Here is a 23,659-nt window from a genome sequence, read left to right on the forward strand (position 1 = left end):
CCGCCCTGCTGCCGCAGCCGGGCCCGGCCGTGCTCCCTCAGGGCAGCGCCGGAGGCGATGGCTCCGTGCCCCGCACACCCGCGGCTCCCCCACAGACAGCCCCGCTCTGCACCCGGGCCTCCAGCTCCACCTCCCGGCCCAGCTGGAGCGGCGGGCGGGGCCCGGGGGCGGCTCCGCCACGGCGGCTCTGCCGCCCCTCACGGCCGGCACCGCCTCCCGCCCCGCCCCGGAAGGCGCCGCCCGGGCCCGTCTCTTCCGGGGGCCGCGGGTCCGGCATGAGCGACGTGGTGGAGCGGACGCTGAGCGCCCTGCCCGGGCTGCTGGGCCAGCACGACCCGGGCGCTGGCCCGGGCGGCCCCGGCAGGGTGTCGGCCTCGTCCCGGCTCGGGAGCCTCATTCGGAGCATCACGGCGCTCACCTCCAAGCACGTACGGGCTGCGGGACCGGGCTCCTCTCCCTTCCCGCCCCCGGGGAGCCGGCGCGGGGCTGGGCTGGGGGCCCCGGGCGCGGCGTCTCCCCTCGGTCGCGGGGCTGGGTTGGGCTGAGCTCAGGAGCCCGCGATAAATGCCCCGATAAAGCCCCGGTGTTTGTGAGTGGCCGCGTTCTGCTGCTCTGGGGCACGGGCTGGGCCAGCACGGGCGCCGTGCTGGAAGCCAGCGGCCCCGGAGTGAGGTACACCCTGCCTTGAGGAGAGCGTGGGGCATTGCTGGATTGCCGTGTCTCCTCTGATGCCTCTTTCACGTTCTGCCTGTGAAATCTCTGCGAGATTAAAACAAGTTTAATTTTTCTAGGAAGAAGAAAAATTAATCCAGCAGGAACTAACCAGTTTGAAAGCAACAGTTTCAGCCCCCACCACAACACTAGTAAGTTCTGTAAGGCTGTGGAACAGCACACCGAAGGTGAAGGACAGCAGTGTTCTCACTCTTTTTGACAGGTGGATGTGCAGGTTATTTGCATTATAGATATTTAATCATGAGTATTAGAAAGCACCAATACATGTGGTTTTGCAGCCTGGTTAAAGTAGTGAGAAGACTGTGGTTCTGTTTGATGTGCATAAATTGTAACAATATGGCACCCAGGGCCTGTCATCGTGTAGTTTCTGAAGTAATGCAGACAGCAAAGCTGGCTGATGAACTGCTTCCATCAAATCATGCTCTTTGCAGGCTGACATTGCTCTTACAATTAGTTTCTGCTCTTTAAGGAGCTGTGCTTTGTTGTATGGACTGTTGTCATGTCTGAGTTTCAGGAGCTGATGTATTCTGGTTTGAGTCAGTTAATGCATATCTCAGTCCCATGAGTGAGGATCTTTGAAGGGAAAAATAAAGTTTTATCTCGCATGTAGTAAGAAACCATCCTAGGTCAGGGTAGTAACTGGTTAAAAATAAATTGTATTAACAGTGTGATCATCATAATACTTCAGCTAATTCATATTTTTTATGTTGGTCGTAGTTAATCTACTGTTGATCACATGCATGCTAATCAAAATAAGAACTATTTTAGGGGTAGTATAGGGGGTGTTCTGCCTTTATAGCAGAAATTTAATATTGCTTTGCAGAAGAGGTTCATGGCAAAGGAAAAAATTACTAATACCCAGATTTTAGAAAACACATGTGAATGGACGCGTTTCTATGAGATAAAGTTCTCTGTTTCAGCAGAGCAGTGAAGAAGAGCATAAAACGTGGCCAACTTAAAATTTTCAATAATTTGTTTCTGGTATTTCAGAGACTGATGAAAGAATGCATGGTGAGACTCATCTATTGTGAAATGCTGGGCTACGAGTCTTCCTTTGGATACATCCACGCAATCAAGCTTGCCCAGCAAGGGAATCTGCTGGAGAAGAGAGTTGGTACGTGTATGGAGCTGTAGCCCTTTTAATGTTCTCAAACTCTTGAGTTTTAAAGTTTCTCAGGATTTATAGTTCGTGTCAAAATACGACCTACTTAAAATGTTCCTCTGCTTTCTTGGTCTTATTTCATGGTCTGTTACTTTTTGAAATTACCTGAATCCTTAGCTTGTGAGATGCTCTGTGTGTGCTTGCAGCACAGAAGGCAGGGGAAACGGAATTTATTTTGAGTCACCAGTAGTTTCATTGTTTTCAATTGAGGCAGCAGTAAACAAATAATTTGAGAGAATATTTATTAAACACATCAAGCACAAAAAGAGTTTTTGTCAAGATCTGGTTTCTTTTCCAAGTACTAGTACAAGATTAGACAAAGATGGTTCTGTCCGGCAAATATTTTCTGGTTTGGTGCTTGTAGGATTTTTTTCTTTATTGTAGAAAGAATTGTAGGGAATGAGGCAAATAGGGAGGCCCTTACAGCATAGAGGCAGAAGTTCCTGATGAAATCTTAAAGGTTGGTTCAGATTTCTTTGAAATTTCATGGGATTGATTTCTTTCCCTGCCAGTGTGGCTATTAACTTGTTTCCAGTAGATGTGGTTTGAAGTATTTGTCAGCCTGTCTCATCTGGAGAATTTCCTTGCAGTTGCTGATTCAACTGCCTAGTGAAGACATTTCTTCTTGTTTGCAGAGAAAATGGTTTAACTCCAAGCAATACCATGTCTGCATGCACAGAAGGAAGGCAGTGTCTTGCGGGATATGCTTGTTTGATATCCTTTGTTTGAGTTTCATCTGGATCATCCACTCAAGTATTGGAGTTTCTGAGAGAATCCATTACAAGTGATGAATTAAATTTGCTTTTCCCTGAGTAATGAAAGCCAGTGTACAGATGCTCTGGTAGGGATTAAGAAATTTTGTCTTTACCAAACCTGGGAAGGCAGGTGATAAGCTGTTTTGAAGAAAACTTGGTTACTTCTGGAAGTGTCAAGAGCCAGTGTGTCTTGTTATTAATCAGATTAAGACCTTCCATACTAGGGCTCTTTTTGAGAAAGGTTTGGTGAAGCAGCATCCTTTTTTAATTTTGAATGTAGGTTGCCTAAAGTTCTCCAGACACAAAGTGCCCATAAGCTTTGATCTAATAAAAGAGTGTTATCAAGAGTTTTGGTTTCTTTTTGTTGTTGTTCTGCAATTATATATGATACATGAGGATAAGCTTGTCAGTTCTTGGTGCAATGTACCAGAGTTTGTATTGAGGAACTGTCAGTTCCTCCTTGTATTGAGCTGGTCAAAATGAATGATTCCTTTACCCAGGGTGAGCCTCAGTTCAGGAGAGTCAACTCTGTCTTTGTGCTGAGCTGATCATGACCATGATCATTAGCAGATAGATCAATTTGATAGCCCAGCCAATACAGTTATTCATTTTCAAGTTGTTCATTTTGATCCCCAAGCCCTGAATGAACCAAAATTCTCTCAAATCTGTCTGAAGTACAGTTCTTGCTGTAACTGGTAGCACGCTCTCCCTACCCCCCATTTAAGTCCCATAGTTTAAAAGGAGAGAGGGGTCTTGAAGAAAAAGTGTTTCTTCTCCTGGGTTCTGGAATGGTTTCCTCATTGTTAAGAAATAACAAAGGAGTTTTTGGCTTAGGATGGTGAATATACTTTTCTATATTCCAAGTTGAATATAAAATTTCTTTGGAGAGATGTTTTATTACTTGAAAACAAAAAAAGAAACAGATATAAGGAAGTGCACTTGTGCTGTGTAGTCTAGAAGTAATGTACTCTTCTCTGTGCAGAGAAAATATTAGTTTTCCAGGAAGTGATTTATAATATAATGGTGCTCTTGACTGCTCTGTAGCTATAAAAGTATTGTAATATCTCTTTATTTCTCACAACTTATGAATTCTTAGCTGTTATTTTTTGCACTTTATTGCAGCTTAAATATAACTGATTTGCCTGGAAATAAGGGAGTCTTGACATTTAAAACATGAGCAACTGTTATCCAACAGTTTTTTGTTGGGTGTCTGTAATTGTTTGGGTTAACTCTTCTTGTGTTACAGAAAGTCTTAAGGTTTCTGTCTTAAAGTTTCTTACTGCTTGAAAATAGTAATGAAGGCTGCTTTCTTTTATAGGTTACTTGGCAGTTTCTCTGTTTCTACATGAAAATCATGAGCTGCTACTTCTACTTGTGAACACAGTTGTGAAGGTACAGTGTTTTTGGGGAGGGGGGGAGAAAAAAACAAAAATAGGAAAATCTTACAGGTGTCAGAGGGGCCAAAAGATGAGCCAGTGGGGAAGAAGACCTGTCTGAACAGAGAGCTTTGCCTGGAACTTGGGGCGTGGTGACGGGTGTGGTGTAAAAAAGAGTTTTATGACCTCTGGAAGAAGGGGCAGGCAGCTCTCCTGAGCTACTGAACTACAAGGATGTTGTGGGGTGATGCAGGGAGAAAATTAGAAAGGCCAAAGCCCAACTACAACTTAATCTGGCTACTGCTGTAAAAGACAATAAAAAATGTTTTTATAAATACCTTGGCAGTAAAAGGCAGGCTAAGGAGAATCTCCATCCTCTGTTGACTGCAGGGGGGAAACGTAGAGGCAAAGGATGAGTAAAAGGCTGAGATACTCAATGCCTTCTTTGTCTTGGTCATTAATAGTAAGACCAGTTGTTCTGTGGTACCCAGCTGGAGGACAGGAGCAGAATTTCCTGCCCAGAGGAAATGTCAGCAACCTGCTACACCACATAGACATGCACACGTCCATGGGGCTGGGTGGGATCCACCCAAGGGCACTGAGGGGCTGATGGAAGTGGTCTGGAGCACAGGTCTGATGAGGAGCCCCTAAACTAAACTAAACTTGGACCAGTTCTTCCTGTTTTGTCACACAACATTTAATTACTTGTCTTCCTGTCTTAAAGTTGCTGTTTCTTTGATTAGCAAAGAAAATCTGAGATGGCTTTCTCTTCCATTTCCTTTTTAATTTAGTCTTTATGTTCTTGCTCTTGAAGCCATATTTTAATTTTTCTCAAAGGAGGTGTGCAATAAACTTTACTTTATAAGTGTACCAACTGTATATGTTCTCAACTCCAGGAGGAACCACGTATGCATATTGCAATGTTAGCTTTGGCTTTTAGCTGATGGCAAGTATCTGTTGCCTTCTCTGAGTTCATCTGATGACTTTGACAGAAAATGGAAATACATTTTGGAGTGCCACTGAAAATCTGTTACTACTGTCTCCTACATGGAGCAATTACGACTTAATATAACTCTTCCTCTGTAATGTTTACTTTTATATTGTGGTAGGCCAAAGTCACAGAAATTATAGATTGAAAGTGATGTTTATTTTGTTGCTGTGATTGAAAACTGTTGTATAATATTTTAAAATATGACTTGAAACTCAAAAAAACTAAACCAAAATAAGGACTGAAACTGATCTGGGAGAGATGAACAAAGCAAGTTATATCAGCTGGAAATCTTACACACTTAATTTGTTTTGAAAAATGATTGTAGTCTTGTATTAATAAATTCATCCATCCTTCTTTGGTTTAAGGTTACAGTGAGCTATACTTTAATTGTATTTGGGACAGACTGAGATTTTATTCTTAGTTTTGTAGAATGTTACTTGTAATTTGCATTTGCTTCTTAGGAAGTAAGTAATATTTTAGGGTACAGATATGTACTTGGCAGTACTATTGAGCTTGCTCTTTTTAAATTCTTTTGGCTAGATCAAAGGCGGTAGAGAGAGTACTATTGAATTCTGTGGGAAGTGACTCATCTCCCTGATCCAAACAGGGATTCAACATTTTTTTGCAATCATTTCAGTAAACAAAAATTGATTGTAGCTCTATGTGTTAATCTCACATATATTTAAAATATGAATGTAGTTCTCTAAGATGAATGTGAGGAGCTGCCTGTGCCCTCTTCCTGTGGAAGAGAAGAGCCTGATGAGCTCAGTGAGAGCTGGCACCTCTCAAACACGAACAGGATGCTGGCTGTGGGTGGGCTCTGGGGGGGGGGGGGGTAGGTCCAGCCTGCTTGTGAAAGATTTGGGGGGATGTCTGTGCAGAGTTTAAAAGTCTAAGAAAAAATGTACTGTCTCCTATGATTGTAACAGGACTTACAGAGCACTAATCTAGTAGAGGTGTGCATGGCATTAACTGTTGTCAGCCAGATCTTTCCACGGGAGATGATTCCAGCTGTTCTGCCCCTAATAGAAGACAAGCTTCAGCATTCTAAGTATGTATTCATTACAGGATTTCAAATGGCCTTGTACAGCTGAATAACTTAATTTTGTAGGTACTTTTGGTAAACTGGTGTTTCTTCTCTTAGTGGTCTTTTCTAATTATCACCTTTAGAAATTAATCCTGTCCTTGTATTTCTCTTGGATTCTTGTCTCATTTATTTGCAGCTTGAATGAGTATTGAATAGGTAGCATTTTTTTTTCATAGCCAGTTTTGATAGGTAAATGTAACAGACTTTATTTGCTGGAGTCCTTTTAACAAATGTGCATGAAGAAGTGTTTGTGGAGTAGGAGGAGAAACAGATCAGGATCCTTGAACTTCGCTGATACTTTTTTCATAAAGGTCTTTATAAAAACTGTGATAAAGGTTTATCTGTGCATACCCTTGATTTGTTTCACTGGTAGTTTACAATATCCCATAAACAGAGGAAAATACTATAATTGTTGTGTTGGTTAGAAAGGGAATTGCAGAATGAATTGACTCAGTAACTTTTAGACATGTATTTTTGGGAGCTGCATATATGACCACAGCAGATTAGTCATGGCCTATTTCATTGTTTATTTGGTGGATGTTGTTTTAAATCATCAATCTGACATCAAGCCCTACTAAGCTTTCAAGTTGGCTTTGTCCCTTCCTCTCTTAGGTGGTATTTGCAAAGTTATTTGCTACCAATATGTAAAACATGGGTTCTCATCTCTACAGATCATAATGTTCTGGGGTCTGGCAAGTTTTTTTTCTAGAGTCAAGTACTTGAAGTACCTAAGCAGCTTCATTTTATTAAGTGTAACTCTCATTTCAGGGAAATTATCCGAAGAAAAGCTGTTCAAGCTTTATATAAATTCTATCTCATTGCTCCTAACCAAGTTCAGCACATCCATGATAAGTTCCGGAAAGCCTTGTGTGACAGGGATGTTGGAGTCATGGCTGCTTCTTTGCATATTTATCTTCAAATGATTAAGGTAGGCAAACAATTAGAAGCACAACCGAATTTGGGAGATATTTTTATTTTAAATACACAGTGTGCTCTACAAGAGTTTTGCAGAAAAATCTCACTTGTAGTAGTTAGAAAAGTTTATTTATGGGATCGTGTGTTATGGTTGTTTCTGCTAGCTCTCCATTTAGCTGGACAGATCCACTCCTGGCAGGATCTGAGTGCTCAGCATCGCTGGGTCCTTAGCCAGAGGGTCTAAGTCCTACAGTGGGTTAAAGGGAAATTTCCTTGTAAATGTTACACCTGCTCCCTTTGCAAACATGTGAGAAAAGAGCATAGGCTTAAAGTGAAGAGCTCATGGGTGCTGAGGGTTGAGAGTAGAAGTCTGATTTAGAGAAATGAAGTCATCAGTGTAGCTATTTTGATCTTACTCGAGTTGTAAGTATTATTATAAGGATTATTTTTACTTTTGAGTTGCTGTATCGAAATATTTGAATTGTATTTAATTTTCATTATGTAGGAAAACTCATCTGGATACAAGGACTTGACTGGGAGTTTTGTAACCATCCTGAAGCAGGTGGTGGGAGGAAAGCTCTCTGCTGACTTCAACTATCACAGTGTGCCAGCACCATGGTTACAAATTCAGCTTTTAAGAATATTGGGGCTGCTGGGAAAAGATGATCCAAGGTAACCACATTTTTCTCTGTAATTAATAGTTTGAAGGTACAGTCACAGCCTACACCTCATAGACTGTAAGAGGCTTTCAGTGTTGAAATTCTTGCAGATTTGTTTTTAACCAAGACAGCATATTAGTTTCTGCAAAAAATGTTTTTTTAGCTTCTGGATTGTCTAAACAATTGATTGTTATGGAATATGCTTAAAATGTAATTTTACTGTGACTTGTATTACAGTGTTACCAAATAGCTTTACTCCAGATTTTTGCAGTTATTGTAAAATTGTCACCATTTAGTGAGGACCTAGTTGTCTGTCACTCTTTTTCTATTGATCTTTTTATTTATACAAGCACTGAGGGAAGTGTTTTTATTCTTATAATTTAGTAACTGTTTCTTTTGAAAGCTGCAAACATCTTGTTAAATGCCATTTAGGATCATGGTATAGAGCTCTGCTGTGTTAAAGCAAATTTGTGGATGTGAATAAAGTGTTACAGGTTTCAGTAATAGTGTTTGAACTGTTTGGCAAAATAAGACTACATGCTTATTAGTGCTGCAATTAATTGTAAATATTTTCTCAAACAGGACAAGTGAATTGATGTATGATGTTCTTGATGAATCGTTAAGAAGAGCTGAGATTAATCATAATATTACATATGGTGGGTAAGGTTATTTTATGTAATTATCAATATTTGAAAAGGTAGAAGATGAGTAGGTGATTGTACTCAAATACTTACACAGTACTTTTGAGAAATCTAATTATAGTCTTAACATTAAGTGTATTCTGAAGTGTCCAACTAGGATATAGTACCATAAATGATGCATTGCTGTACAGCACAATTTTTTTATCATTGAAATAAAACACATCTATATACAGGGAATTCAGTTTGGCTCAAAAGCCTTTATCCTGTGTTTGCATTAACCTTGCCCTTAAACACAGAAAGTCAGCTCCTTCTTGAAAGTTCTTATTGGACATTGCTTAAGTTGAAATAAGGAACAGAAGAAAATCCTACTGATGCATCCCTGTGTGTTAGAAATGCTTAGATCTTTTCACTGCCCCAGGAAAGGCACCAGATGGTGTGCAAGAAGGACAGTGTCAGTTCTTTGCAGCTGTGTGGGGCTTCTGTGAGCACAGTTCATAAACATTACACCTCCAGAGTTCAGTGACAGTGCTGCCTGTGAAAGGATGTCTTTGGCACATGCCTCAATTGAAAACTTCTAAATCATAGCAGAAGGTTCATTTTGGTAGAGGTTCATTATCTTTGTAGTAGAAAAAACTGGTTTTGTTGCTAGAATAAAGCAAAAGGAACAATTGCATTATTAAATTTTTTCTACTAGAAAGTTGAGCAATTTATTTGTCTTTTTTTCTTTGTCTTCCCCTCCCCAGGTTCTAATACCTCCCCAGAACCCTAGTTCTGATGCTCTAGAACCCTCGTTTAAGAGCTATTTCACTACTAGAAAAACCTGCCCCTCCAATTTTTTTATTGCTAAAGAAAGCCCTGCAGATGTGCCAAAGTCCCTGTGCTAATGGAATGGAAAGAAAATTGAGCCTTTCTTAAAACAGAGTGAGGGGTAAAAAAGCAAAAAAAGGGAACATGGCTGAATGCTGTAGATGTCTAACACCTACATCATACATATGTTGTAAAGCATTGTGTAAGCTTCACTCCCATAAAAAGGGGAGCTTTGGGGAAGTATTCTCTTAGTAAATAATAAATGAGGAAGCATCTGTCAGACATTCAGAGTATTCAGCTGATTGCTTCTGTTCTTTTAGGCAAGAACATACAAGTTATTGGGAGTTGTGTTGCCTTGTAATACAGACTGTTTGCACTTGCCAAGAGTTAAACATGAAATTTGTTTTGAGCACTTAAAGGGACAAAGTAGGCAGTTCATTATGGTTTGTACAAGGACATAGAATTTAGGTATGTAGTTCTTGTTCACCTGTGGCAAGCATTTTATAAACTTACAGTTGATAATCCCAGACAAAAGAAAAATGTAATTCTGAGTGATTGCTCGTTCTTATAAAAAGTCTTTGGTTCTGGCATGTTTCTTGTAGGCAGTTTTGTGTGCTAGTCTTTCTCAGATTTAGTTTGTAATGCCTAAGGAAGAGAGGAGGTTGTCTTTTGGACAGTTCAGTTAGTGACTGAAGAACAACTGAAAATTGCATCACGATTTTAAGCCTTAATTTACTTGGGAGACTAACACTGTCTGAACCTTTGCCCAAATTGTTGCCACAAAGGATTAATTACTTTTTGTGTGTTGTTCAGTTTACTTCTAGATTTTTCTCAAACAACTGTACAAAGCTGCTGGGTTTTTTCCTGGTTTTGTGTTTTGATTTTTCATTGGGGTTTTTTTTTTAACAGGAATATTCTTGGGATGATTTTGGCTGTTGGTAGTAGCTAAGGAATGGTATGAGTTATCAAAACTAATTTGTCTCAAATCCTTTATAGTTGCTTATTGGCTTTCTGAAGACTGTCCCAGTCCAGTGCCTTGAGCAGCTGTAGGAGACTTCTGGGTTGGAAGAACTTTAAGGACAGAAAGTTGTATGCACAGTGGCAAGGGCTAATTAAAATATGTATGTACTAAAGGAGATAGACTTTCACCCTGCTTTTCCTTATGTCAGATGGTACTCTCTGGTTACATTTGGTGGCAGTGGGACAGCACTGTAGTCCTTTGAGGCAGTCACTGAGCTTGTTTGTTTGCAAAAAGTTTTTGGATTATAGAAGTATTCAATACACATTAATTATGTGTCTTTTCCTCCTGCAGCCATCTTGTTTGAATGTGTCCAAACAATTTATACTATTTATCCCAAATCTGAATTACTTGAAAAGGCTGCCAAGTGCATTGGAAAATTTGTTTTGTCACCCAAAATTAATTTGAAATACTTAGGTAAGGATGCCTGATTTCATTATGCTGTCTTTAATTTGGCCATAGTGGTAGCATTGCCTTGTATCACTTGCAATCACTTCCATTCCAGGTTTAAAGGCTCTGACCTATGTTATCCAGCAGGATCCAAATCTGGCACTTCAGCACCAGATGACAATAATTGAATGTCTGGACCATCCGGATCCCATTATTAAAAGGGAGGTCAGTGAATTTCTGAATGTCAAAAATGCAGTTAATTGTTAAGATGGGTGATAAGTTTTGTAAAATGAGCAGGGTAAAACTGTTACGTTTCCATAACTGTGAGAGAGCAGTTACAAACAGTATTAATGTGACAAGCTGTGTAGATAAGCAGTGTATTTCATTGAAGAATATTTACTTAGTTTGGCAGTGTACTAAAGCTGATGTTTGCCTGCTTCCTTTTTTGAGTCATCAGAACCATTTTTCTTTCTTTTGCTTTCTCTTTCAGACTTTAGAGCTTCTCTATAGGATTACAAATGGACAGAATGTAGTTGTCATAGTTCAGAAGATGCTTGACTACTTAAAAGAAAGCAAAGAAGAATATGCTGTCATCAACTTAGTTGGCAAAGTAGCAGAACTAGCTGAGAAATATCCTTTTATTTTTCTGAACTAGCTGAGAAATATCCTTTTATTTTTCTGAAACTTTGCAGTCTGAACTCAGGCACATGTAGCACTGATACCTATCAAAGCATCTGTCATGATCTTGTGAAGTAGGAAGTGTTAGAGCTGTGCCTTCCATCCTTTCAAATGCAAAAGAAAGCACATACAAAAATGACTACAGTGTTTCTTGTATTTCACTGGGAGAAGCTAATTGCACTCAGCTTTTGGCTTTGGAGTTTACCATTGAAACCTTGTGTTTTTAAATTTGGACTTTGAAACCTTATACCACTGTATAGAGAGAGATATCTCAGTGCTACCTGAAGTGCTGTTCTGTAATTGTGGGACTGATCTTCCCTGTTCGAGCTCTTCATCGGTGTATGGATTTTAGCAATAGCACACTTCGATGGAAATGAAGAAAAGATTTTTTAAAAATGCCAAAAAAGATGGAAGTGATGATTAGGGATTTGGCTTATGATGGGCATTACTGTTAGACCTGCCACTGCCTGATTTTCTGTTTGTTTTTTTATTTGATAACTTGAGTTATAAGCTCTTTATAACGGAGCTGCCTTGTCATCCTGTTTGTACACTGCTTAGCATGGAGCAGTGTACCAAAAAAAGCTCTGTTGTCCTGCAGTATGCAAAAATAATGCAATAACTCTGAAAATTCTGTACTGTTAAAAATTTCCATTCATTAACTGTGGGTTTTCAGGACTTGTCTGAGAGAAGGCAGAAGCCAACTTACAAAGTTGGCAAAGGCTGATCAAATGTTAAATATATTAAAAAAAGCAGCGGTGATTTCTGTGGAGTGCTTCAGAATGTTTTTGTAAAATTGGTAAATCAATAGGAAGGCACTGCTGAAAAGAGCAGTTTTTTTGTCATTGATCAAGTGATGCTGGGTAAACAAAAGATTATCTGGAAGCCTAGCACAGGATAAGTGTGAGCTCAAAATGGAGTAGGACAGATGTGAACATATCTGTTCATAGTGTGTGAGGCCTGCATAAACTTAACTTTTTCAACAGAGCAGTAACTTAAGACTTTTCTAACTTACCACCAGTTATCATGACATTTACAGGAAATACTTGCTAAAAGATACAGGAATATTTCCTCTTTACTTAGATGGAGCTGATATTTGCCCATCAGATCCCCAGCTTACTGGGGAGATCACAATTGGGCATTCCTTAGGAAATACACTAAATAAGAAAGAAAAAGTTATGCCTTAGCATTTCATTCCTTAACATCTGGACACGTATGCCCCTAACAATGAGTGGTTCATTCAGACAATGAATGCTGTGTTCTCAGTTGGAGGTGATGTTGTGCATTCTGATATCCCAAACAACTTTCTGAGGCTCTTGGCTGAAGGTAACTCCCTGCATGCCCTGAAGAATTAGACATGTTCCTTAATAATCTGTTTGGTTTGTTTTGGTTTTTTTCCTCTTAAAGTGTACTTTGAAATATTTGGTAGGACGTGTTATTTGTGTTTCAGGGAAACTGTGTTGTTTTCTATCTAGGATTTGATGATGGAAAGGAAGATCATCAGCTACGGATGTATGCAGTCCAGTCTTATTTAGCATTACTTGAAGAGGAGGATAAATTGTATCCACAGAAATTCCTTCAAGTTATGAGCTGGGTAAGGTAGACACATGGTCAGAATTCCATACACAGATTTGAGGAAGCTGTCAAAGGTGATAATGTTTTTAATAACTGTTTATTAAACATTTGTTTTTAGTCATTTTTACTTGAATTCAAGCTGACATGCTGAAGTCTCTTTTAGTGACCGGGATCCTCAGTGACTGAGGACTATTCACTTGTGGTTTGTGGAAAAGCTGACTTGCTCCCTTTAAGGCAGGTGATTGTTGGAATGGTTTAGCAGCCACCTGAATCTGACTGCATACTGAGAGCCTTTCTGTCTTCATCCAAGTGAGCCAGATGTGGTTGTGAAATGCACTTGCAGCCTTGCAAATGACTGGCCAAGTGCTATGCTGGTGTTACCTGACACTTGGGGAAGCTTCAGCTTCCAGCCCAGGGAGAGGCTGCAGTTTGAGGAAATGGTGTTTTCTCAGGGCCTAGTTATGTTTAGCTTTCTTTTCAAGACAGTTACTTGATTTTTAAAAAGCTAAAAGTTGGAATCTGTTGAGGTAAACACAAAGATCACTTCAACCCTTTGACATTTAAAACACAGAATGGTAAAGAAATAACTTGAAACATGCTTAAATGATAGTTTCTTGAATGTGAGGTGGATTTTATTGTGTTAGTTAGTACTATATTCTAATTTCAAAACTGAAAGCACTGCTGTGTGTAACTAAATGCATATTCTATGTGTTCTTTGTAAATAGGTGTTGGGAGAATATTTCAGTCTTGTTACAGATGTTGATCCAGAAGTTATTTTGACAAAGCTGCACGGTCTGCTGAAGAAGACTTTTGTTACTTCTGAAACTAAAGCGTGGATAATGGCTGCAGTCACCAAGATAGCATCACACACCTCCTGCTCAAAAACAGTGGATGAACTAATCCAAGAACTCAGCAGCTCTCTGGATACATGCCTGAGACAATATGCCTTTGAATTGAAGCATCTGTGTGAAGACAAAGCACTGATGAAGAGCTTGCTTCCATTTGATGCTAGCTGCAATGACCTGGTGGTAAGACACTTACCATGGGTGTTTTTCATGAACCTCTTTGTAGTTCAGGGGGCTGAATATTTTGGTAAAAAGGTGTTTCCAAAATGAATGGTGTTTGCAGTTCTCACTGGGTGCAAGTCTGCTTAAAGTGAGTTTTCAGAAGCACTTTTTCAGGCATGTGTGATGTATCATGGTGCTCTGTACAGAAAGATAAAGAGCCATGGTGTTTTAGTTAAGTAAGCTGGAGTAGCTTTTAGCAAAACTATAATCTCATACACTGGTTTATTTTTAGTTGTCTTTTTTGTCTTTTAGTCGTCTTTTGTTTTTTCAAAGATGAGGTAGGCCTGCTTTAGTGATACAGTACTTTTGAATTCAAAGGGTTTGCCTCCTATTGGAAAATGACTTATTTTGACCATGACATTTCCACAGTAAATGATGGAAAAGATTCTGTCCATACACCATCTTTACTGGTAGATATGGGAGATGTGAGATGAAGATCCTGATCTGCTGATAAGACACGATATTCTTCTGGTAACGTCAGGCTCACATGAAGCAAATATTTTCATTGCCTTTTCATTCCTTTTAATTCTGTGTAGGTAGATGCTTCCTTATCTTTTCTGGATGGGTTTGTGGCTGAGGGACTTGCTCGTGGTGCAGCACCATATAAGCCTCATCACCAGAGACAAGAGGAGAAACTTTCTCAGGAAAAAGGTGACAGTTTACTGCATTTATTTAATACTGGTAAATTACCTGATAAATTAACTGTACACTTAAATTGTTAATACTTATCTTCTTAAAATAATAGTGTCTTAATGCAGCTCTTGTGTGTAGTCAACAGCTAAGTTTGACTTAAATTTTAGTTCCACCTCTGTCTAGCTGATGTATATAGATTGTTCTGCAGGTGAGAAAGTCTTATTGGAATCCTTGCTGGTCTATAGATTTGAAATTTATGGGGATTATCAAAGTGAGAGCCTGTGAAGTCCACCAGTACAGGGATATCTATTTTCAGAAAATAGATTTCATTCTTCCTTTTTTTTACGCCTCCTTGTAATTTAAGATTGTCTGTCTTGCAGCTCTGAATTTTGAACCTTATGGATTGTCCTTTGCTTCAAGTGTGTCCTCATCTGGTGTCACTGGCAGACAGTCCCCCACTGGTTTATCTTTTGGCTCTGATACATCTGCAAATAGTGCTGAGATGGGGCACAAAGAGTGAGTTAATTTGTGTATGAAGTGAAGTACTTTGAAGCTTCTGTTCTTGTCAGTATCATGTGTCTTTGTTGCTTCATTGCATGGAACTAGAAGGAATGAAGTTGAACTTGGAAACCCCTATCACATAAGAAGAAAATCAGGTGGGGGCAGGAATAACTAGGGAAACAGCTGGTGTGGTCAATCTTTTCTCCACTTTCTTCACAGACTACAGCTTAGGTGATAGTTAATGCAGTAAAATTGGGACAGGATTGCCTAATTATTACATTGTTAACTATTTTTTCTGCCTTCTTTCTTTTTCTTACAGGGTACACTTACTTTTAATGGCATTACAATAAAGTCCCTTTAGGATACTCTTTTTAGGTAAAAGTGAGGCTATGACTTGCAGTGTAAGATGCTCCTTTTATTTTTAGTGTACTACACATCAATTCCATGTCCGTAGTTTCATACAAATTATTAACTTCATTTATACTCTCATAAACTGGTATACAGCAAACCTTTCCAGAATCTTTATATTTTACTGCTCACTCTTGTCTGTCAAAGTACCAAAGCAGTGAATGGGTTTGAGTGTTGGCATGTTTTTAGGAACATGTTGTTCATATGGCTGATCCTGCTTTGTTTTGTTTGCCTTTTTAGGACAAATACTCTGAAACTTGAGGGAGTACGCAAGCTGTGGGGGAAAGAAGGCTACCTTCCAAAGAAAGAAAACAAAGTAGGGAAAGGAAATGAGCCACAAACAGTGCCTTGTGGCAGCTTATTAGCAGGGCAGGTCGGGGAGCCTCCTGCACTGCAGCCTGGTCAAGGTGCCAGCCTCTCTGAGGAAGACAAAGAGAAGCAGCAGTTAGCATCAACTTTGTTCATTGGGCTGGGATCAAGTGCTGGTGTCAGCCTGGTAAGTGATTTTTTTGAGATTTAACAGTTTAAAGTGTACATATAGTCTTACTTAAAATTATAGATACCTGTATGCAAATGGAGATCAAATTAGTGGTAAGAACCCCCCCCCCCCAAGTCATTGAAAAACTACTGAGAAGTACTTTTGCAGTGTGATAATTTATTGAAACCTGAAACAGCTTGATGAAGCAATCTCTGGAGCAGGTCTGATTTGGTAACTAGAACTTTCCTTTGTTTACATGTTGTGCTCCAAGTTTTAATGTCAGTTTTCCTGAGCAACTGCTCCTTGACCCAGCTTTGCAGAGCTGTCACCGTTCATTTGGATGTGAGGCTGGAATTTGACAACCTATGTCAAGGCCATTTTTAATTTATGCATGGTAATATGTGGAACACAGAAGAATTCACGATTAGGTAATATTTTTAAGACTGGGCATCATATTAGCCAGCTCAAATCTTGGCACTTAGCAGCAGTTAACCAGTAACTTTACCTGTGCTTAGCTTTTAATAAGAGCTTTTAGTTTAAGAGAATCTAGAGTCATTTTGCATTATAAGCTAATTCAGTACTCTGTAAGAGATCCAGCAAAAGCCTGGTTCCATTAAAATCTCTGGAATCTATTTGTATTTGTCATCTATTTTGATTCCTTGGTCGCTCCTCACTGTTTCATGGTATTAGCAGTAACACAACTGGTTGCTACAAACTTTTCCACCCATTTTTTTTTTCTCTTTCAGATGGGGAAAGCAGACACAGCTACTCAGAAGTTCAAAAGGAAATCAAAGATAAATGAAACTCAACAGAGTGAGGAGGCATCAGACTTCCAAAACAGTGCTGCTTCAGATTTTGGTCCCTTACTTGATACAGTACCTACTAACTTGGAAGACGGTGAGGGAAGTACACACACAAGGTTAAGGAAAGCCTCCCCTTGTTCTTCAGATATTGTAGAAGATAATTTAGCATTTGAAACACCTCAGTCCCTCAGAAAATTTGTGCTGGATGACAGACTTTCAGCTAACAGGCTGTCACAGTCATCTTTGTTTGCTGCTAGCAACATTGAAATTCTTCAGCCTTCTCCAAGTGCTCAATGTGGAAGTGCCAGGGAAACACCATTGGTCCCTTCCTTACCAGAAGAACTTGAAGAGCTTCCTCACTCTGAGGTAGTGGGACTTTGTCAGAGTGATGCCTTAGCTCTGCATTTATGTAAGGTGTGGACAGATGACTCTCTGTTGCTCATTGTTTTTGTTTCAAATAAAACCACTTCTGCACTTACTGCTGTGAACTTAGTGTTTGAAGAAACAGAACACTTTCAGGTAAGAAACTTTGTTTCCATTGTATTTTAAATTCACTTGGAACTTCTTGCTTTTTGCTTGCATTAAACTGTGCAGTGTCTGGTTTAATAGCCAGGCCTTTTTCCAAAGTATTTCCTTAAAACCTTGTGGTACAGCTATTACACACATTTTTAAAGGGTGGTGAAAGAAATTGCACTATAAATTTAGTGTCATTGGCTATAAAAGTGAGAGGCTCACTTTTCAATTCACCTTGATTTTGTTTGCCTCTGTATAACAAATATGTGTGATTTTTCCATTCTGAATGCAAAGACTAAACCAAGTGCCAGCCTCACTCATCCTGCTTGGAGTGGTATGACTTGAGTTCACCTCACTTGTTGCTTTTGCCTGTGTGACTGTTGTGCTTGTGCATTCATTTGTATTTACCTGACAGGCAAACGTGATGCTTTCCTGGCACCATATTTGTGTAAGCTTCCTTCAGTTTTTTTTTCCAAAGGCATGGTTCATTCTCATGCATTTAGTTGATGGTACAGAGGAATTGGTTAGTTTGTTTTTTTTACATTGGCTACATTAGGGATTTAAGTATGATTGATAAAAGCATGTTACAGTCAAATTAAAACTTTATTTAAATATTTGGAAAGATATTTAGGAATTGCCAGTTGGCATGACTATCCACAGATTTTGCTAAAAGAAGCACGGAATAATTAATCAACTCAGCAAGTGATAACTGGATAAAAAGAATTAAGTGCATTGTTTCTTTTAGAATTGACTTAATCAAGGAACTGCTGATTGGTTATGGAGTTCCTTCCCTTTCCATTTCTGACTTGAATCAAACTTGTCTTGGCATTGATAGAAAGTGGGTATCTCATGTCTAGATTTTTCTTAGCTTCCCACCCAGACCACCACCATGGATAGAATCTCTTACCAGTTTGTTTTGAGAGCCAGAGACTGCTGAGTAATCTAGAAATCCTCCTTTTTATTCAGGATGTTATTTCAACTTCTTGCTTTTAGCATATAGTTTGAGCTATGTTGCAATGCTGTTTGCTTGTATATTAGATTATTTTGGGACTGAGCTACAGAATTCAGGTTCTTGGTGCAGTTCTTTGGAGCTGGGAGAATCCAGCTGTCAGAAGGAGATCCATTTCACTGGTGTTATGCATCTCATAGCATGTTTGTAGGTGTAAATGATTGATTTATCCTTCATGAGGGCTGAGAAATGGTAGCTCTGTTCACTTGTCAAATACTCCAAGAAAAATCAACAGAAGTAAAAGGCACTTACACAGTTTTAGAGCTGTATCTGAATCACTTGCACAACTTGACAGCAAGACTTATATTCTGTATTCCTTCTGTGACATTATATAGATTTTGGAGAGTGCCACCTCCCAGTTTCCTGTAATTGAAGCTCAAAGTGTGGAACGTTGCCAGAAGTGCGTGAGGATGAGCAAAGTCTGTACACAGGGAATTCTTTCTGGCTCTGTTAATTACCAGTCAGAGATGGAAACTCACCTTGAATTTTCAGTAACTTTATCATTGATGGACTTCATCAGGTAAATAAAACAAGCTGCACTTTTTAAAAACACTTGTATTCAACTCAATATTAGACAAGGTAGGATGATTTGGGTATTGACTATGAAAATACAAGGCTTCACCTTGAGCAGCTAATTCAAATCTGAGATGGCTGTTCAGGATAATAAAGGGTTATTTTACACCTGCAAAAAAGGGGCAAAGTTCCAGCAGAAAGTACAAATGCAGGGAGAATATTGACAGTAGCTGTTTTTGAGGAGGCTAACAGAACAGAGAACAGAAGGACCTGCTGCTTTAAAATATGGCATAATGTAAACGTGTCAAGAGGAAACAAGTGGTTTGAGTGCAGAGACCAGAACATTGTATGAGAAGGCTGACAACTTTTGCAGAGGAAGAAAGCTTATTCTTTTCATTTTTGAACACTGCATTTATTTTAGGAATAGGAAAAAACAAATATCCTTTGTCCAGCAGACTTCTCTTTTGAAGTGAAATATGTAAATTAATTTTTTTTTGAATTTAGAAATCTAAAGCAAGGAATAGAAACATTTTTTAAATGCTAAGGAGGAAAAAGGAGGGGTTTGTTTAGACTAATACATGTTTACTGCTTGTGTGCTCTATTGTCCAGTTGCTTCTGGGTACAGGGGTTTATTTGAGACCAACTATATCCTGATTTACATATATTATTTGGCTAAGAAATGTGGTGAACTTCCTTTTAGGCCAATGGAAATGACTACAGAAGACTTTGGGAAGCTGTGGTTATCCCTTTCCAATGATGTGAAACAGAATATAAAAATGTCATCTTGCCAAGGCTCCCTTTCAGCAGCCCTGGATACACTGCAACAGAAGCTGAAACTCCACAGAGTTGACATTATAGGTAAGTGAAAGTATGCTGTAGGGTTGCTCACAGGATAATTTGTCCCAGGAAAACAAGTGCATGGGAGTGAGTATCTTACAGGTTAAGGCAGAGAATGTTTGGGAGCATGGTAAATGCAGGACTGGTGTCCCAGGGACTTTGCCTCATTCAGGGCTCTGTGGGGAGGTGATGTAAAGGTACAAGTGTTCAGCAAACAGTGGATTTTGCAAGGGAGAAAACTTGCACTGGGAAGAGTTTTGGATAGGACAAAAAGGGAATGAAGCTGTATGACAAATAGAAGCTGGGATTTTGGCATGGTTTGTGGTGATGTGTTCCATGAGTTAGAGGTGAGGGTAGGGCAAAACAGCGGACATGGAGTGTGAAAGATGTTGTTTTCTATGAAGTCTACTGTAGCAATTGTTAGTTAATTGTTACCTCATTTTTTTCTGTGGTCTCTCAGGTAATGAGGGAATACTGGCCTGCCAGCTCCTGCCATCTGTGCCCTGCCTGCTGCACTGCCGTACTCACTCAGGGATGCTGGCCCTGTGGTTCAGATCCCCTTGTGCTGCTCTTCCAGATGGTTTGCTCTATCAGTGTCAGAAGGTGATGGAGGAATCCTGAGAACAATACTGCCTGCCTTAATCTATTTGGTGTGTGAAAGCAAATCAAAGATTTATACAGTTGCACAGATCATTACCAAAGCTAAACTAAGATACTGCTTCTTGAAGTAGTAAAAGTTTTCTTCCAGCTGGCAATGTCCAAGTGGACTTGTGGGGGAAGAATGATGACCTAAATTACCCCTGCAAAAACATGCTCAGGACTGTACAGTACATTTAAAGTATTGTTACCTGTGTAAGTGAAATGTATATTAATTTTGTTGTAAATGACTGAAAGTATTTATTTTTATTACGCAGCTTTTATAGATGCCAACACTTATTCCTCATGGCAACTACTTCAATATGATTTTGAAGAAAACGTATTTCCATTATGAGGTCAGACTTGATCAGTTTTATCAGTTTAATTTTATTTTGATAATTTTTCTAAAGCTATTTTTAAGCACTGCTGGCAACAAGACCCATATTGGTGGTTATATAAAATAAATGATGTAGCAGCAAATGCATGGTTTTAAAACAGTTAAAATATTCTAGGGAGCAAAACACTTCCCATGATCTTTGATATTTACCATGGAAGTGATAACATCTAAACAGGTTTTTGATAGGAGTCAGGCATGTGAAATTGTATGGAAGCACCTCCTGGGGGATTATCTGAGGCCCTTCAGGTTAGTTCCTGTCTGCAGTTCTTCCTGCCCCATGTTTCAGTCTTATTCCCTTTCCAAAGGGGTCTGTGAGTATTTGTGCATGTCTAAAATGAAGTTCCATGTGGATCAAGTCTGAGATGAGCTGGGGGCACTTGGATGTGGACATGTTGACTCCTTGATTGTTGGGTAGTGAACATGTTCATTGCTTTTCCAGTCCATCCTATAAACTTAATCTGGCCAAAATCCCTGTGCATGAAAATTCACAAGGGAAAAACTTCAATTTATTTTTATTTCTAATTATTTATAGCCTCAGTATGACTCATCAAATGTCTGACTTGCAGAGATGTGGCTGTGTTGTGTGTGCATGCCTGGGAACTGCAGCAAAGCATGAGAGATTAAATCAGAGCAGCAAACGTGGAAAATGTGTCTGAACAGATTCTCTCCTCTTCCTGAAGTAACCTCGCAGTCTTGAAAATCCAGCAATCTTAATTTATTTAGATGTTAAATGAAAAGTAGTACTGGTTATTATTATTTATAGCTGGTCATGTTTTCTGTTTAAGCATCTGAGGTGGTACACACAGTTCAGACACGGTCTGAAGGGATTCTGTAGTGGAATTCTCTCCTTCGTGTGTTTGATAAGGAAACCTGTATTTCAGCATTACTGATTCTTGCCTGTTAAGTACTGGTTGTAAAGGAAAATATTCTTTTACTTTGCTGACATTTGGTAAACGTTCATGGAATCGTTGTAAGAATGTTAATGTGCTGATAGCTATTTTTTTTTTAAGTCCAGCTACCTTTGTTATCACAAGTATAATGATCCAAGCAAAGCTCCTTTTTTATTGTTTCAGTACCCTCTTACTGAGGAATTTAAAGTGCACTGAACCTGTAAATATATTTAATGTTCTGCATACTTCAATGTTTACTTGGCACTTCAAGGCAGTTTATATAAATGAAAACTGATTTATAGTGGAATAATTTCCAGCAGATGATTTCCCTGCTGGTAAATCACTTGTGTTATGCAATTGGACTTCTGTAATCATAGGAACTCTAATACAAGTATCTGTTTGTGGCCTATGCATTTAAACCATTTCAGCAAGGAGATGTTCAATGTCCTGGTGTTTAAAGAACAGCAAAGACAACAATGCCTTCTGTTGTTCATGTAATGTTCTCTGTAACTGTTTTCACTGTATGAATAGTGTGTGTTAGGGTGTCAGTATTCTGATTCTAATTGCTTTATGGTAACATCACTTAAAGGAGTTTGCAGGGAATTGTACCTATGTCAGTCTTTATTTTTGGATTGCCCAACAAATATTGTTCTGAATCTATCACCATATTTGCATTTCTTGCAGTTTAATAAAACTCAGTTTTATTTTAAAAAAATCAGTTTGATACTTGTTAAATGTTCTCTTCCACCATATGTAGCAGTGTTTCTGCATATCAAGAACTAGTTTCTATTTTAATTGTTTCTCTTTGCATCTGAACAGTGATTAAGACTGTAACATCACAGAAGTCTTGAATCCATTAATAATTTAAATGTCATGTGTCTCAGTTGGAGACAGATATCAGAACAGGGAAGGACTATACTTTTTAAACAGCATTCTGTGTGCAGCTCACATTATCCAGTCCTTTTTTTGGGAATACTGCCAGATTGTGATTTTGGTTTTAGGCATCACAGGAGATTTCAGTATCTCTTGTTGGTCATAGCTGACAGGAAGAGCGTATTTGTAAGTGCAGTGTGAACATAAGAAGCCCTTGCTATGGAGTTGGGAGCTTGGGCAGTGTGACTTTGGCTGAAGCGAAGGTGGCTGCAGCCCTGAGCTGAGCCACGAGGCTGTTTGGGGTAACAAAGCTGCTGCTGTGGAGCAGGAGTCCTGGCTGAGGTGGGGAGCTCAGGCCCTGGGGAACCTCAGCATTTCCCTGCTGGGAATCTTGATCTTGGTCCGTCATCCGGTTGTCTTGGAAGTAGAGCTGCAGAGGTAACTCTACAAAGGAGTATTATTCCACCCAGTTCTGTATTGAAAATTCTGTCATGAGTATCCTCATCTTCCATAGTGGTGTAATGACTTTTCTTTGTGACTTGGTCGATCCTGAAGGATGAACCTGTTTTCCAGGAAGGGAAATAGGGTGCAGAGAAGCAGGCTAGAAGGAAGAGAGCACAGGAGCAGTTTGCATGAAGGAGTTTGTCCAAGAGGCAACCAGAGGCCCGTCAGTCTATAGGGACCTTGCTGAACTGGCAGGTTAGCAGAGACTGGAGCAAACCCTTAGCTACCAGCAGGCCTCACTGTTCTACTGCTGTGTGCCCCAGGAGTTCTGGACATCTGGGAGTCAGCAGCAAAGTGATTGTATTGGACCCATATTGCAACTGTTTTGTCAGCTTCTACCTCCTCACCCCAAGTATTTTCAGGTTTTGTGATTGAAACAAATACTTTGGCAGGAAAATGGGAGGAAGTGCAACGTGGCAGTATGATGCAGGGTGTTTTCCCAGGTACAGACTAAATCTAGTGGATTATATTACTTTCTGCTAAGTATTCCCAAACCCTCCTCATCCTGTAAATTTGTATGATGGATGGCACTACCTGGAGGTTTTCCTGTACGTGCAAGTAGCTCATAAATGACACTGGTGCTTTCTGAATGTTGGAAAAGTGTGTCTCTCCTGTAGAGTCCCACAAGTAGTTTTTCAGCATAAAAAGCTGTATTCTCTTTTTCTGTGTGGGTAAGACTGTGCGTGGTCTTTTTCTGGCATTGATTTATGTAAAAATGAAAATAGACCTGCTTAAGTCATCCAGTTAAAACCTGCTTTTGCATTTCTGTTGCTGTGGTGAAAGTTAATTGTGCTTTGCTGCTTGGTTCTCTTCA

The 23,659-nt window shown here is 39.5% G+C and overlaps 1 protein-coding gene across 2 annotated transcripts; it reads left to right on the plus strand.

Moving 5' to 3' along the window:
* Positions 1-274: 274 nt before the first annotated feature.
* Positions 275-22,123, plus strand: AP4E1 (adaptor related protein complex 4 subunit epsilon 1). 2 transcript variants are annotated; one of them, XM_082290969.1, is made up of 21 exons: positions 275-428; positions 792-863; positions 1,723-1,846; positions 3,968-4,041; positions 5,946-6,067; positions 6,872-7,031; positions 7,524-7,690; positions 8,260-8,333; positions 10,438-10,560; positions 10,649-10,758; positions 11,024-11,163; positions 12,422-12,534; positions 12,684-12,802; positions 13,509-13,811; positions 14,387-14,501; positions 14,864-14,999; positions 15,633-15,888; positions 16,617-17,192; positions 18,531-18,715; positions 19,409-19,566; positions 20,006-22,123. In XM_082290969.1, the coding sequence occupies exons 1-21, from the start codon at positions 276-278 to the stop codon at positions 20,164-20,166; spliced, it is 3,441 nt and encodes a 1,146-aa protein (XP_082147095.1). In that variant the 5' UTR covers position 275; the 3' UTR covers positions 20,167-22,123. The 2 variants fall into 2 exon arrangements, with proteins under 2 accessions (XP_082147095.1, XP_082147096.1); XM_082290970.1 differs by having other exon boundaries at positions 299-428; positions 796-863.
* Positions 22,124-23,659: the final 1,536 nt, after the last annotated feature.

This window comes from Coloeus monedula (assembly GCF_965178545.1).
Source record: "Coloeus monedula genome assembly, chromosome: 14".
Classification (NCBI taxonomy): Eukaryota; Metazoa; Chordata; class Aves; order Passeriformes; family Corvidae; genus Coloeus; species Coloeus monedula.